We start from the raw sequence: 13,460 nt of genomic DNA on the forward strand, positions 1-13,460 counted from the left end.
CAGAAACTCCAGATTGTAGGTATTATGGTGCATAGACGAAGTATTTTGCATGAAGTGGAACGTCCTGTAGAATAATGCATGAGGTGATGAAATAATTAAGTTTTAAAGCTTTACCGCCATCCAAAGAACATACTTCAACATAACTGATTGCTGGTAGAAAATCGTTAGATTCCGAATTATTCACTTCCTGTGTGCAGAAAATTGTGAAGTTGCTGCAGTGAGAAAAACAGACCACTGTTCGAATGGAATCGAATATGAATTTTGGCGCTTTTGAGATCAGATGTGGTTCACATTCCAACCTTTCACCACAATTTCAATCGAACGAAACTTACATATGTACAACTGTCATCTGGCCTCAGGTGTGTTCAACAGATAAAATTTCTACTGGAAGTAATAAACTTTTTCCAATCGACCATGTCTAAAGTAGCAGACTGTCTGCCATCGATGACTTCTCCTGCCTTCCAAAAGTCCGCGAATAAGTCGTTCAACGGTGATTCCTTATCAGTTCGATGGAAGACTTCCTGGTCAGTGGTGTTTCTATGGACTTCACTTTCTGTCTTAGTTGCTTTGACCTGCACTGCAGGATTCATCGAAACCGAATGGCTGGTGAGAGAGAATGACAATACAGCCCCTCACATCGTCCTGACATACGACCGTTCGTCCCTGGTCTACACCTTGGGCATGTTCAGCATCTGCTACCGGGACTACCCAAGTCAGACATCTTTTCGATGTCATCGATTTGGAGTGACGAGGTTTCCTTCGGCGTTCTGGCAAGGGACCTGCGTGCTATACGGCACCGGTTGCGTTCTTCAGACCTGCAGCGTTCTGGTACTTCTACTCAGTTTGCCACAGTCGCACAATGTCAGAAAAATTGGTGCTCAGTTGGTGTCCCGGACTCATCTCGTAGCAGGTGAGAAAATGCATTTAGTGGTCTTTTACTGAAATCACATTTGAGGCAGTGGGAATCAAAGGGATGTAAGGGGATTTTTTAAAATTTTGAATAAAATGCATGCCAAGTCAAACGAAAGGTAGACTTTCATTGAAGAAATTTTCTAAATCAGGTTGTATAGCAGCACTTTCATTTGCAAGTAACAAAACAGTATGTATCAAAACAGATAAAAGTTTCTCCTTTCATTTGTACTAGTCATATTCATAGTTTTAATATTTTATCAAAACCATGGAGGGCTTCAGAACTTTCAGTAAGCCTGTTCAAATCTAGAACAAAAGAACGATATTTTTTTACGACTTCAGTAGCCTTTCCGTACTATAATTTTGTGTAAACCATACTGATACAGTTTAGAGTAGAAATAGTTAATTAAAAACTTTGATGCGGAATTTAGGTAGACACCCACACTAGGCATGTACTTTTAAAACTAAATTGCTCTAAAAAATAGTGTCCCCCTCCCCCAGTTTCGCCGAAACGAAATTTCCTTCCCCCCTGTTTTTCAGTTTCAACCTTACCTTTTGATAAATGTAAAGGGGAGGGGGATTTTAAATGTGTGGGTGAAACTGGGGGTAAACCAAATAATAACTTACTTAAATAAATAAACAAAATGAAAATGAAATAGGAAATAAGTTAATTCAAGATAACTATAATTGGCAAAAAATAATAATAACAATTTACGAGTAGATGGCTTGATGAATTTCGCGGAATTGTTGCCCCAAATAAATCAAACTGAAGCAAATAAAAATAAAAATAAATGCATTAACAAATAACGTAAATAAATTTTAAAAATGCCACCCTTGATGAATTTCGAAGTGGATGGTTTGATGCCGATTGAAATTCTCGGAATAAAATTTTTCATTCAACGTTTCCCACCACGAGTGTAAATTCTTGTTTGCCGCTTCGAAACAATCCCAGTCGCAATTGGGAATACGTTTTCTCGAGAGTGAACTCCGTAATGCGCATTATGAAAATGACCAAATCGAGATTGTTTACTTTTTCGGAACCACATCTGAGAGCTCGCTTCGTCGGAAGTCGTCTTCGCCTGCTGTTTAAGACGGACTACCCGAGACGCCATCTTTGGATCTCTCTCTCAACCAGAGGTTAATAGTCAAGAAACTTCGTCTCATTTGCTGCATTCGGAGTACCACAGTTAGAGAGCTAACTGACAAAAGAACTGCACTTACAAAAACAGTTTTTCTTTATTAAGGGAAAAATGCGGTTATAAATTGTATTATGCGTAGGTTTGTCAAAAACCATAATGCATTATAAAATGATTCATTTATTCATTTACCCATGTCGAAAATTTGGCTATTTGTTGAAAAGTAGCCAATTTCTGAGCAACACACTTTTTCTAAATATGGTATTGTAATAGTTAACCCTATAACCCTAAAGTAGTTGTTTGCCTCTAGACGCAAATTATGAAATTAACACATCCTTTTCAATCATCGGGTGAAGATAAAAGTACAAAATGAGGGAATTATAAAAAGTTGTATTTTAATACTTGTCTTTAAAAAATTTTTTAAACCCAGATAAATATTTTTGAATATTATGAATCATATTTAACGAATATTATAAAATACAGTCAAGTGGTACTAGTTTGATATTGGTAGAAAGCTACAACACTCTTTTGTTGGTGTTGCTTTTGATTTGCTTGACTTGTTGTTTTCAAAAATAACAATATCAACAACAATAATGATAATAACATTAAATGGACATGCTTCTGACTAAAGTGCACATCCTTAGTACGGACGCTTTTGCTTGCATCAGCTGATTGAGCAATATTCCTCAAGCTGTTTACCCAAGCAACGTGTTTCTTTACATACCTTACATATACGTACGTATGCTCGTCCTGCGTCCTGCATGAATTCTCTGTCTTACCAGATGTCTGAATTTCGTTCGAACAGTTCGAATTTCAAGATGCTGTCTAGATGGATGTCAAGATTTGAAGATAATAATCCAAAACTATATATGTGTGTGTTTTAATCAAGCGGGAAAATTTTATTCAGCGCCTTTCTGTTCACAGCAGGGTTACCAGATGAAAAACTATGAAAATAGACAAATGTCGTTGATCTGAGTGATGATTGAGTCAACTTCAGAATATTTTTGATTCCGGATACATTTTTTTAATTTTTGGATTTGTTACATTATTTTAATCAAAACATAAATGCTCAGCTTAAAAATTAGATAAAGCCCTATGAACACTAAAAATGTGTTAGTATGATAAAAGATCGATTGGTGAAGCATTATGCCGGTTCAATACTCACTCGCCTCCTCATCAGGATAAAAGTGTCCGGGTTTGGCTCACAAACATAATTTCTCAAAACTTCGTTCTTGGCTATACAAGCAAGCTGTAGCTTGTGTACATTGGTACAAATTTTCCTGAATTTTACGGAAAAAGTATTGGCATCCATGTTGCAAGTACATTTTACAATAAAATCCTTTTTTTACTGTAAACTTTTTCGGCAGAAAACACAAGAACGCTGTGGCCAGTTGCACTGAGTAAAAAAAACAAGATGCAAACAGTGAGGTTCGAACTTGCGTTCCTATTATTCGCAGACCGGTTTACTAGCCCCTAAACCAAATGGTACTCTATGGAAGAGCGAAAATAGGAAATTATACCCTTTAAATTTTACTGAATTTTTTACATTGAAGGCATCTGAATGCTGCTGCGTGGATGTTAACAGAAAAACTTCATCAATTCCCCTATTTTTTTTTCTTTTTTTAAGGGAGACTAACCGCCTCTTAATCATGGGGCGGGGTGTCGACGATCTAGGTCTATCACATAATTGAACTTTTTACTCATATTGCTTTGTTAAACCTTCTTTCTTGCTATGCTACACTTCTAAAATCAGGAGTCTTTGCCTTGTATGGCAACATTAAATCCAGTATGCAAACAGTAAAAGTGTACGAGTCACTGTCGTCCATATGCTTGATGGGGCGAACGCGAAAGGTATTATGGGTAATGACTTCAACTTGGTTCGGTTGAAAAACAAATTATGGAAGATTTCTTATAAAGAGTAGATACAATTTGGATAGCCCATAGAGCACGCTTGAAACATTTTTTAAATGTTTCTCTTTCTGTGAGTAATATAATCCAATTGAGAAAAGTTAGTTAATCTCCTCCGAATGATTTTTCTTAAGATGGCAGATTTAGACAAACTGTACGTATTGTCCTGCAATGAGCTGTCTCCATTTCCGCGCAATTGAGAAATCAAAATTTACTTATTTAGATCGTGTCCAAAAATGTTGCTTCGTTGTGCCGCGTGTCATGTTTTTTCAGTGAACGAACCCCTCTGTTTAAAGCTGGTAGAACGGCGTGCATTATTCAAATCGGCTGCTCGACACGATGACGACTCCTCTCTAAACATCATGAGCAAGGAGCGCAACATGTTTTTCTTTACAAACTTTTCTTTATCTGAAATGCAGCTGAACTGCTTATATTTACCTTGAAAAAGCAAAAAATATTTGTCGTTTGAAAAATTGGAGCTACGAATCTTATCAACCCTACACAGCTGCATGAGAAATCACTCCGGAATTTTATTGCTATTGAAATTCGGAACTATTATGTTCGCGTTGTGCCATTTTTTGATAATTTAATTCTCTTCTCATATAAATAATAGCCGATGAGGAAGTAACCCGCGTGTTTCAACAATGAAACTTGCGCCACGGTATGATAATTTGATCATATGCTTTGGTAATATTTAACATGCAGGAAAATGCTTTATCGTGACAAGGCTGAGCTCGATCTGGTGATTAACTGTTTTACTAGTAAGACTGTCATTTTAGGAGAATAAAGAAACGTAAAAATTGGTCGGCAGTGACCGCTATCTACTGGAGTTAATGTTTAATCCACTGGAATTAGGGTTAAACTGCCAAACGTAACTTAAACTACCAAAATATCACCAAACAGGCAATCGCTGCGTTCAAATGTACATAGAAGCAAATTTTCACCCGTCATACTATGACGGGCGACCTTCTAGTTACAAAATAAAATCATAATCACATTCATGAAAAAATTCGCTTTTAGTCTATATGAGCCCATTTCAAGCATTTTTGACAGCGTACTCTTTGTTCACCACCTTGGTTATTTGAAATTGACCATAAGCAATAGACGTACCATAAAATGGGGGAACATTGCTCCTAGGGATAACATTGCTCCAAAAAGTGTATAAGTTTTTTTTACTGATTTTTGGTCTCGAATTGGCAACTTGCCCACCTTTTTACTGTTATCTTCTACCTAGTTGAAAGAAATTCTACATTTTCAACCACTTTGTCACTGAAGTCCTCGAAAATCAGTAAAAACACTTTGGAGCAATGTTACCCCTATAAGAGCAATGTTCCCCCATTTTACGGTACTTAGAATCCATTCATCTTTTTCTGAAGATGAAGAAGCGTACCTTCCCTCCTTTTTCGCAACCTCATCTCATATTTATGCACGCCAGCATGATTTTCCTTCATAATCACATACTATTTGTGATTAAAATCAGGGCTTAATTTCTACCAAAAAAGTGCAGCGAGCACTATATGCTTCAGGGGAGGATATATTCATAAGTATTGGTATGAAATTAGTGTGAATTCTGACGATTAAAATCAAGTTTCTGTAAAATTCAATTTCAAGACAGAAAGAAACAAGATGTATAGGAACTATAATCGTTTGTGTTCAGAGAATAACTTAAATATTTTAATTATTCCATATTATAGCTTGCAAGCTCAAGACTTCATGTGGGATACAATAAGAATGAGCCTAATTTTGTTAGTGTATTTATATATAAGCTAACTATTTTTTAGTTTAGCAGTAGAGAAGGACGAAAAAACTAAATTTTTTTACTTGCTTACATTGCAGTTTCAATTGCTATCATAGTAGACGAGAAAATGATGTATAAGAAATAGCGGCAGTTATGGTTACTTGAAGTGGTGAATTTTAATGAACAGAAAAAACTACTGGGTGATGAAAAAAGCTCTCTATTATGTTATAAATTATGTTACAGATTTGGACATTTCTCTTTAAAAAAAAAGACTATTCATCGTTTTCGGAATTGATATACTGGTAGGCTCCGGAGCCAAGTACGGATGAGCTACAGTACATACAGTCTGATTTCCAAAAATGCGCTGTAAAATAAGATGCGCAGAAGCTGAGTTCCGGTAAGCTCAAAAAAAAAAAAAAAAAACATTAACTTATTAACATAAAAGAAATAACAGCTTATGATGTTAAAATCTTAAAATACAGTAACGACGCAGCCCGAAGCCCCTGATTTTGCGGAGAAGGTTAAGGGCAGTATCTGCAAATATATATTTTTTATTTTTATTTTTCCGTTTTTTACACTTTTGGTATGTATTATACTTAAGCTTCATTGTAAACTCGCTAATTTGGTTTCCACTAAAAAGAAAGCACGAAAAAAAAAACATTGAATTCCAACCTTTCCCTATTGTTAGTATGGAATCCAAAACGCGTTTCTTCAAGTATCTCAAAAACTCATTTCTGTAGATACCTCTCTTTTTTTTCCCACTGCTAGATTACTCTGTAAAACAATTTTGAAATTCTGAAACTAGCAAATTCGCATATGCTCTACTCAAGGGCGGATCTTACTTCTGGTTTTGGAACGGGTCATTGTCAGAAGAGGGGTGAGGAGGCCATAGGGAAACTTTAGGGATAAATAGGGGATCTGGAGCGAATGTTACGACGTATGAGTCCCCACAATAGTTTCAGGTTGTATTTGGTCGCTTAGGGGGGGGGGGAAGATGAATCGGGCATGGAGGTCATGACCCCCATGACCCCCATCCTCTTTGAATACGTGCCTGCCTTCACTACTGTTGCTCAGACCACTGTTTCCCACCATAAAGAATAAATTCTTAGATCGAATTGATGCTTTATCGTACGTTCTCCGATAGATGCCGGATGAATCTGAAGAAAAAACACTGGGACGATTCCATCGTAACAGACGTCTCAATTTTTCAGAAAACAGCCGGTAAAGACTTTGAACACATTAAATTCTTATATTATTGTCTGAACTTAATGAAAAAATGGACTATTTCCAGACAATGCATTAAAATTTTGAAGAGTTCCAGAAACAATATGTAAATAATATTATTTACTCAGAACGGACTTACCTCAAAAGACACGTCCGTTAGTAAGCCTAAAAACATCATGTAATTATTTTATTGCTTCTGGAAATATTCCAAAATGTAATTGCATTTTATAGAAGTTGAGTTCATGTTCTTCATAAAATTCATGCAACGAAACAAAGATCTAACATATTTTTAATCTGTGTTGGCTGTTTCGAGCAACAATGTGGTTGTTTCCTTCAGTCAAAAGAAGTACTTTTTGTCACTGAAGTCGATATAATAAGCAAAGAAAAAATAAATAAATAAATGAAATAACATGGACCCAGAAAATACTTTCATTTTCCCAACAGTTATTTTTGAATTAATTTTTTTAAATGTCTGATTTTTCAAACAATGCGTGGTCTTGATGACGTCACAAATGATGCACTTTGCCGGATCTTTCTACCGCGATTCTACGTCATGATAGTCAAGAAGCGAATTAAAATTGCGCTCTACGCTTGCTATGAACCATATCGTTGCCAATACAAGTGAGTAAAGATGCGAATTAAATATTTTGCTCTGTGAATGGCAGCAGAGAGTGGCATTTCATCATTTGTGATGTCATCGGACAGAAGCATAAACATTGAAAGCGCGCCGATTTAAGTATTTTTTTAAAAATATAAAACTTAAACAAATTATTTAAAAAATGGTCAGGTCCTATGTTTTTCAGCATGTCCTTTCAAAAAAAAAAAATACTTTTAAAATTTTGGAAACGACCCCATTGATGCTTTTATGAAAATAGAGCTGGCCACGGGTATATTAAGAAATACGGTCATATTAGAAGCACTAGAAGATATTTGTTGCTCTATACAAGATGAACACTCATGGGATTAGGTATTCATAGAAAATGCTGCAGTTAAAAATAGTATGAAGTGTTAAAATGCATGTATGAACTAGAAATACATGTTTTGAATGTTTGGTGGTCAGTTCACAGCTTTTAGTGAGAAAAATAAGAGAAATAAAGATAAATAATGAATAATTTGAGAAAAAAACTGATCTTCTAACTTCCAACATTTCTTTGAACTTGCTTCTCGCCTGAAAACACAAATCAACGATTTGCATTCCAAGATAGGAGGATCAAACTCTGAAGAAAATATTTAAATTCTTGAACGACGAAATTGATCAGAATCCCAGAGCCCGAACTTCATTCGGAAAGTCGAATCGAACGAGTTCCTGAAAGTCAAAGTCAAGCACTCAGAATTCGTGCAAAGAAATTTGATTACTAGAAATCAATGAGCACTTCTTGTGCTTGTTAAGAAGCTTCTCATTTTTTCCCCTTCTCTCTGGAAAAACTAGTTTTAGTTGCATACCAGGGTCAACAAGGATTACGACTTAGTTTGAGAAAACATTTTTAATTTATTTCGGGAGAATAAGATCGAGTTATAGTTCACAGGAAAGGAAGAATTTCTAACATGTGCGCACAGGAGTTATCTTCTATCTATACGAATCTCAAACCATGTGTATTTTAGCAATAAATAGTTTAATAACTCTTTGACAGATTCAAAAAAGATTGGGCATAATTTCATCCATGTCCTGAAATAACATACTAGCAAGGTTAGACTTAAAAAATGGAATTAGTTATGATTTATTTCAATTTAAAATATTGACTACACAGACTAGAAATAATCTCTAACTGTTTGAAGTTTTGCAATTTAAAGCCGAGAAAAAAATTCACACGTTGAAATCTTTACAAAAGCTCTGCAACCGATCAGAAAATGGGTGATTCTCCAAAAACTTGACAGTTTTCAGTCACAAATTTAAAAAAAACAAATAAAAATGCTAAAAAAAAATCTTTAAAAAATTCTACTTACGCTTTGTTAGGAACTTATAAGAGAAAAATAGAGGAACTCACTTTAAGTATGCTACAATCCTCAAAAGAGGATGTGAAATTTTCACACACCAGGAGAGTGACAAACAGCACCAGGAGCGTGACAAAATGAGTTTCATTAAGGGTTATTAAAATTTTAACTTAGTAATAAAGGAATAACTGTGACCTAAATCAAAAAGTGTGTTTATTGCATGACAAAACAAGATCTATGTAAAACCTCACTTAACGGACACTTCCAAGCAGCGAACATCTCTTCCAGTCTCTGTCCTATTCAGAGTGAATAATATAGATTTTTCCATATTATTCACGCAGAATAGCTTACACTTTGAATAACAGACAGTTATTTAAAAAAAAGAAAACAAAAGCAATTGTTAGATTAAAATTCTAAACCAACAAAATTGATAACAATTTTCCCATTACGTTCTATTGTTCGTTATTTATAATTCTCTAATCTAGAAAAGTATTTACCTTTTTCTAGAAAATAGTGCTCTGATTTATCTACGTCAGAAATTTAAAGCAACTTCATTTACCTATTCGAGCAACATTAAAATGAAAAAATGTATAAGCAGCAAAATTTCTTTTTGAAAGATTCGTCTGAACAAGAAAAACAGAAAGGAAATAAAATAAATAGAATTTTTCTTATGTTACGCTTTTATGTGTTTGTTGGTTGTTGTTGTTGTCCTGTGCCAGCTAGGCTGGCAATTTGGGGTGCGCTGCTTCACTTTTCCAACATGTGTTTGTTGGTAAATAGCTTTTATGCGTACGTAGGTTGTGCTTCAACAGGTAGAAAGCAGCTTGTTTGTAATACGTCTATGGGTATATGCATAACATTTGCGTATTGAACAAGAGAAATCCATAAAAACCATTATAGGCAACCCGGTGAGTTTTAGAAAATGTGCCACTACAACCAAGACACGTCCTCGTTGTATCTCAAACAGGGTTGTAAGAGTTTCGGCCAGTGGTGGTTTTAACCATGGATAAAACCGGTTAAAACCGGCCAGGATAAAATCAGCTTTATCCAGTTTTGGCAAACTTAGATAATTGTCAAATTTTAAATGAAAACCAAATAATAAATTATTAAAAAGAAATGTAAAACAAATTATAATCAATCATCTTGCATTATTTATCTAAATAGTATGTTTTACAGTTTGTAGAAATTACAGCATGTTTAGAAGATAAGGTTTACATGAAAAATATACAGTAACATTAAAAAAAATAAAATTCTGACACACAAATGTACATAGTATTTCAAGTAATTTTGAAGAATAAATGAGAGAAAAAAAAGAACTTCTTTTAGAAACATGTAGGCATTTTTTAAAACAAAACGAAAGGTACAGGGGGAAAATACTTTTGAAAATTAAAAGGCAACACTACTGAAAAGTAACTATATTTATGTTACAGGCTGTTTTGTATTAATTATGTCTTTTGTTTTAGTTGTGAGAAATTTCAATTATTAATTTTGAAGTTAAAATTTGTTCACTACTATTGTTATAATAATGTAAATTACTTCCACTAATATTAAATTTAATTAACTAAAATTGCTATGCTTAATTAAACTTCCAACTAACAGATTTATTAGTTGCAAAACACACATCTCTAACATACATACAAATTAGAAGTGTATTTTCATGTAAATAATTTTGGCCAGTTCTATGGTGGTTAAATCCAGGTTTGGCCGGTTTTAACCAGTTTTAGCCAGTGGCTTAGATAAAATCAGTTTTTTCCGGCCAAAACTACAACCCTGATCTCAAAGGAGATACTGTATATAGGCGGGATTAGATCCCGTGACATTTTGTACAATAAAAATACGTTAAAGCTTGACCACTGAGAGATGGTGGATGACCTTAAAGTGGGAACATTATTTTGTATCATTTGTAATGGGTTGTTTATTATTATTTTGTAGTAGATAGGATCAGCGAGGACTCTTCTCTTACTACTCGGTGCTTTCTGGCTGATTCTACCTATTACAAATGATACAAGTGCTGTTTCCCTTTCAAGATCATCCGCCATCTCTCTGTGGGCAAGCTTTACACTGGATCCTTGAGTCTAATAAACAATTGCATAACAGCCAGGATAAGACGCGCCATTCGAGTCTGATTGCTATTGAATTTGCTAAATGTAAGGTTTGCCTGAATAAGTTTCTAAACTTAGCGGATATGGTAAAAGCATGATGAATTATGTAATTTTTGATATAGTTACAGTCATATTGCTAGGGTATTTCTAAAGACGTGAAAATACTCCTTGATATTTTTAGAGAAGTAAAAATACGCCCCGACGCTTTTAGAGGGGTGAAAATACTCATTTTATATTTTTGCAGGAGTGAAATGACTCCTTGGCATTTTTTTAGAGGCGTGAAAATACTCCTTCAGGTTTTTAGAGAAGCGAAATTCATTTTGGAGATGTTAATTATAAAAACACAATGGAGACGATGGTAAATATCAATAATTCCTTATTTCTAAGGATGAACAGGGAAAGAAGACATTCCTTAAATTATTTTGCAATTAGAATGTTAGAATGTTTAAAAGAATAGTAAAACAACCAAATGAAATATTTTTGAATTCTAACAGTTTTTTTTTTTTTTTTTTTTTTTACAAGATGCTAAAATTTTATTTAAATGCAAAAAGTGAAAATTCGCTTGACTTAATGTTTGAGGAGTACTTCCGATTTTCAGCCCGCAAGTACACTTGCAGGGGCGTTTAAAATATATCTCCCGTTCCGGTAATTAACATTATGCACTCACAATCTGATACATAGATATTTTACGTAAGTAGAAGAAATTCAAACAAAAAATTCTGGTAACACATTGAGAAATTTTTTTGTAATTTTGTTTACATAGTTCTGTGTATGCTTAAATTTAATTGGAATTATTTAAGATTAAAATTATTCGTCCACTAATGCTTATTTTTATTGAAACAAATATTGTTTAAAAATTTACATTGGTTTTATTTGACATTTCCCCTTTCAAATATTTTCTTTCTTTTCAGCTCAGAAATAATAATTAATTAATAGAAAAATCTTTTAATTTTCCGAATGTAACATCATTGTTTCACAACATCATTCACTGTTTAAAATGTTTGCACATTATTCTCGCATTCTTCCCTCTCAATCACCCTTAAAGTTTTCCCCTCCCCCCTGGTATCGGTGATTTAGATTAATGAGCTGCACGTGATTCGTTTTTCTCGGCTTTCGCTTAAGAACTCTGCTGCGGTCGAGAAGCGTAGAATATCATACGCTCGATGTCTTGGATGGTGTGGGAAAAGCTGATTTACGAGTCCATGACGACGTCAAAATTAACGACACCGGCTTCCAATTTCGGGACGCTCTTCCCGCACCACTTCGCAACCGGATATCCGTGAATTCTTGTTTGCATGTTAATCGTCGTCAACGAGCCTTTTTTTTTTTTTTTAATAAATCGCGTCTTCAAACTTCTTGATGACATTTCGTACTCGCTATTTTTCGCAATATATTGAAACTCCCGTTTACCCGCGGTATGAGTTTCACGGTAACCGCGGATAGTCCACGAATTAGGTAAAAACTGTTCTATTGTGTTTAATTGCTTAAACAATTAACAACACTCGCATACATTTAAACCATAGCTAAACACGATAACGGTAGGTAAAAGCTGGAAAAGAATCGTTTATTAAAACACTGCAACCAGATTGCAGATATACGTGAGCAAACCGTGCAAGCAGACCTACTAAAACAGATTGAGCAAAGTTACACGAAAAATGCATAGGAAGGTTGGGGAACTTTTCCTAAGAAAAAAAACTGATCTGGTCACTCGTTTACACGAGTAACTTGAGCCCTACTGGAGATGGACCAGGGTACCTTTGTTGGTTTGTGCTCCACATGAGCTCTTTTATGACCTCCAAAAATATTTTCTGATAGTTGTGTTTGTGTGTGATGCAAAGGATCATAAATTATTTCCTCTCCCCTTATAGGTGTGCTACAGGCCGCTGGGCTGCTCCTCTATCCCATGATCCTGGAGTCGAATGTCGGTCGTCTGCATTGTGGAGCCTACTCGCGCCCTTGGACTCTGAATAAGTGTCGCTTGGGGTGGGCCTACGTCGCTTCTGCCGCTGGGACTTTGCTCAGCTTCTACTGCCCCTTCCTGGCGCATTTCAGTTTCTACCGCGAATACTACACAGACGAGAAGCCAGGTGGGATCGTCTGATTCAACGACTGATTGCCGAACACAATGTGAAAAGTGAATGCTGGCTATATAAGGACATTTTATGCAAACAAATTAACATGACATGGTGAGCTTGATTTTTCTCTTGACAAAAAGAAATGCCATCGATTCTTCGCCAGTATTGTACAGTGCCCCAATAATCCACGAATATTCTGAAAATTTCTTCTAAGTACCATCACACTACAGCGATTTTATTTAAAGATACATTTTTTCTTGAAAATATTTATAAATATTGTTATTTCATAACATTTTGTAGAAAAACATCCTGCTCATGTTTAAATCTGCTTTTCTTTTCTTTTTTTGGATGAAAAGGCATAGCCTAAAAACACGGAGTATGAAACAAGCTTTTTTAATTCAACCTGCAAAGAAGATTTTTATACAAACATTAAAGA

The 13,460-nt window shown here is 35.0% G+C and overlaps 1 protein-coding gene across 1 annotated transcript; it reads left to right on the top strand.

Annotated features, from left to right (window-relative positions):
- The first annotated feature begins 414 nt into the window (after nucleotides 1-414).
- Nucleotides 415-13,050, top strand: LOC129218450 (LHFPL tetraspan subfamily member 2a protein-like). Its single transcript, XM_054852728.1, has 2 exons — nucleotides 415-910; nucleotides 12,818-13,050. Exons 1-2 carry the CDS (start codon nucleotides 415-417, stop codon nucleotides 13,048-13,050), a joined length of 729 nt encoding a protein of 242 aa, XP_054708703.1.
- The last annotated feature ends 410 nt before the right edge of the window (nucleotides 13,051-13,460 follow it).

Source organism: Uloborus diversus, chromosome 1, assembly GCF_026930045.1.
Source record: "Uloborus diversus isolate 005 chromosome 1, Udiv.v.3.1, whole genome shotgun sequence".
Taxonomy (NCBI): Eukaryota; Metazoa; Arthropoda; class Arachnida; order Araneae; family Uloboridae; genus Uloborus; species Uloborus diversus.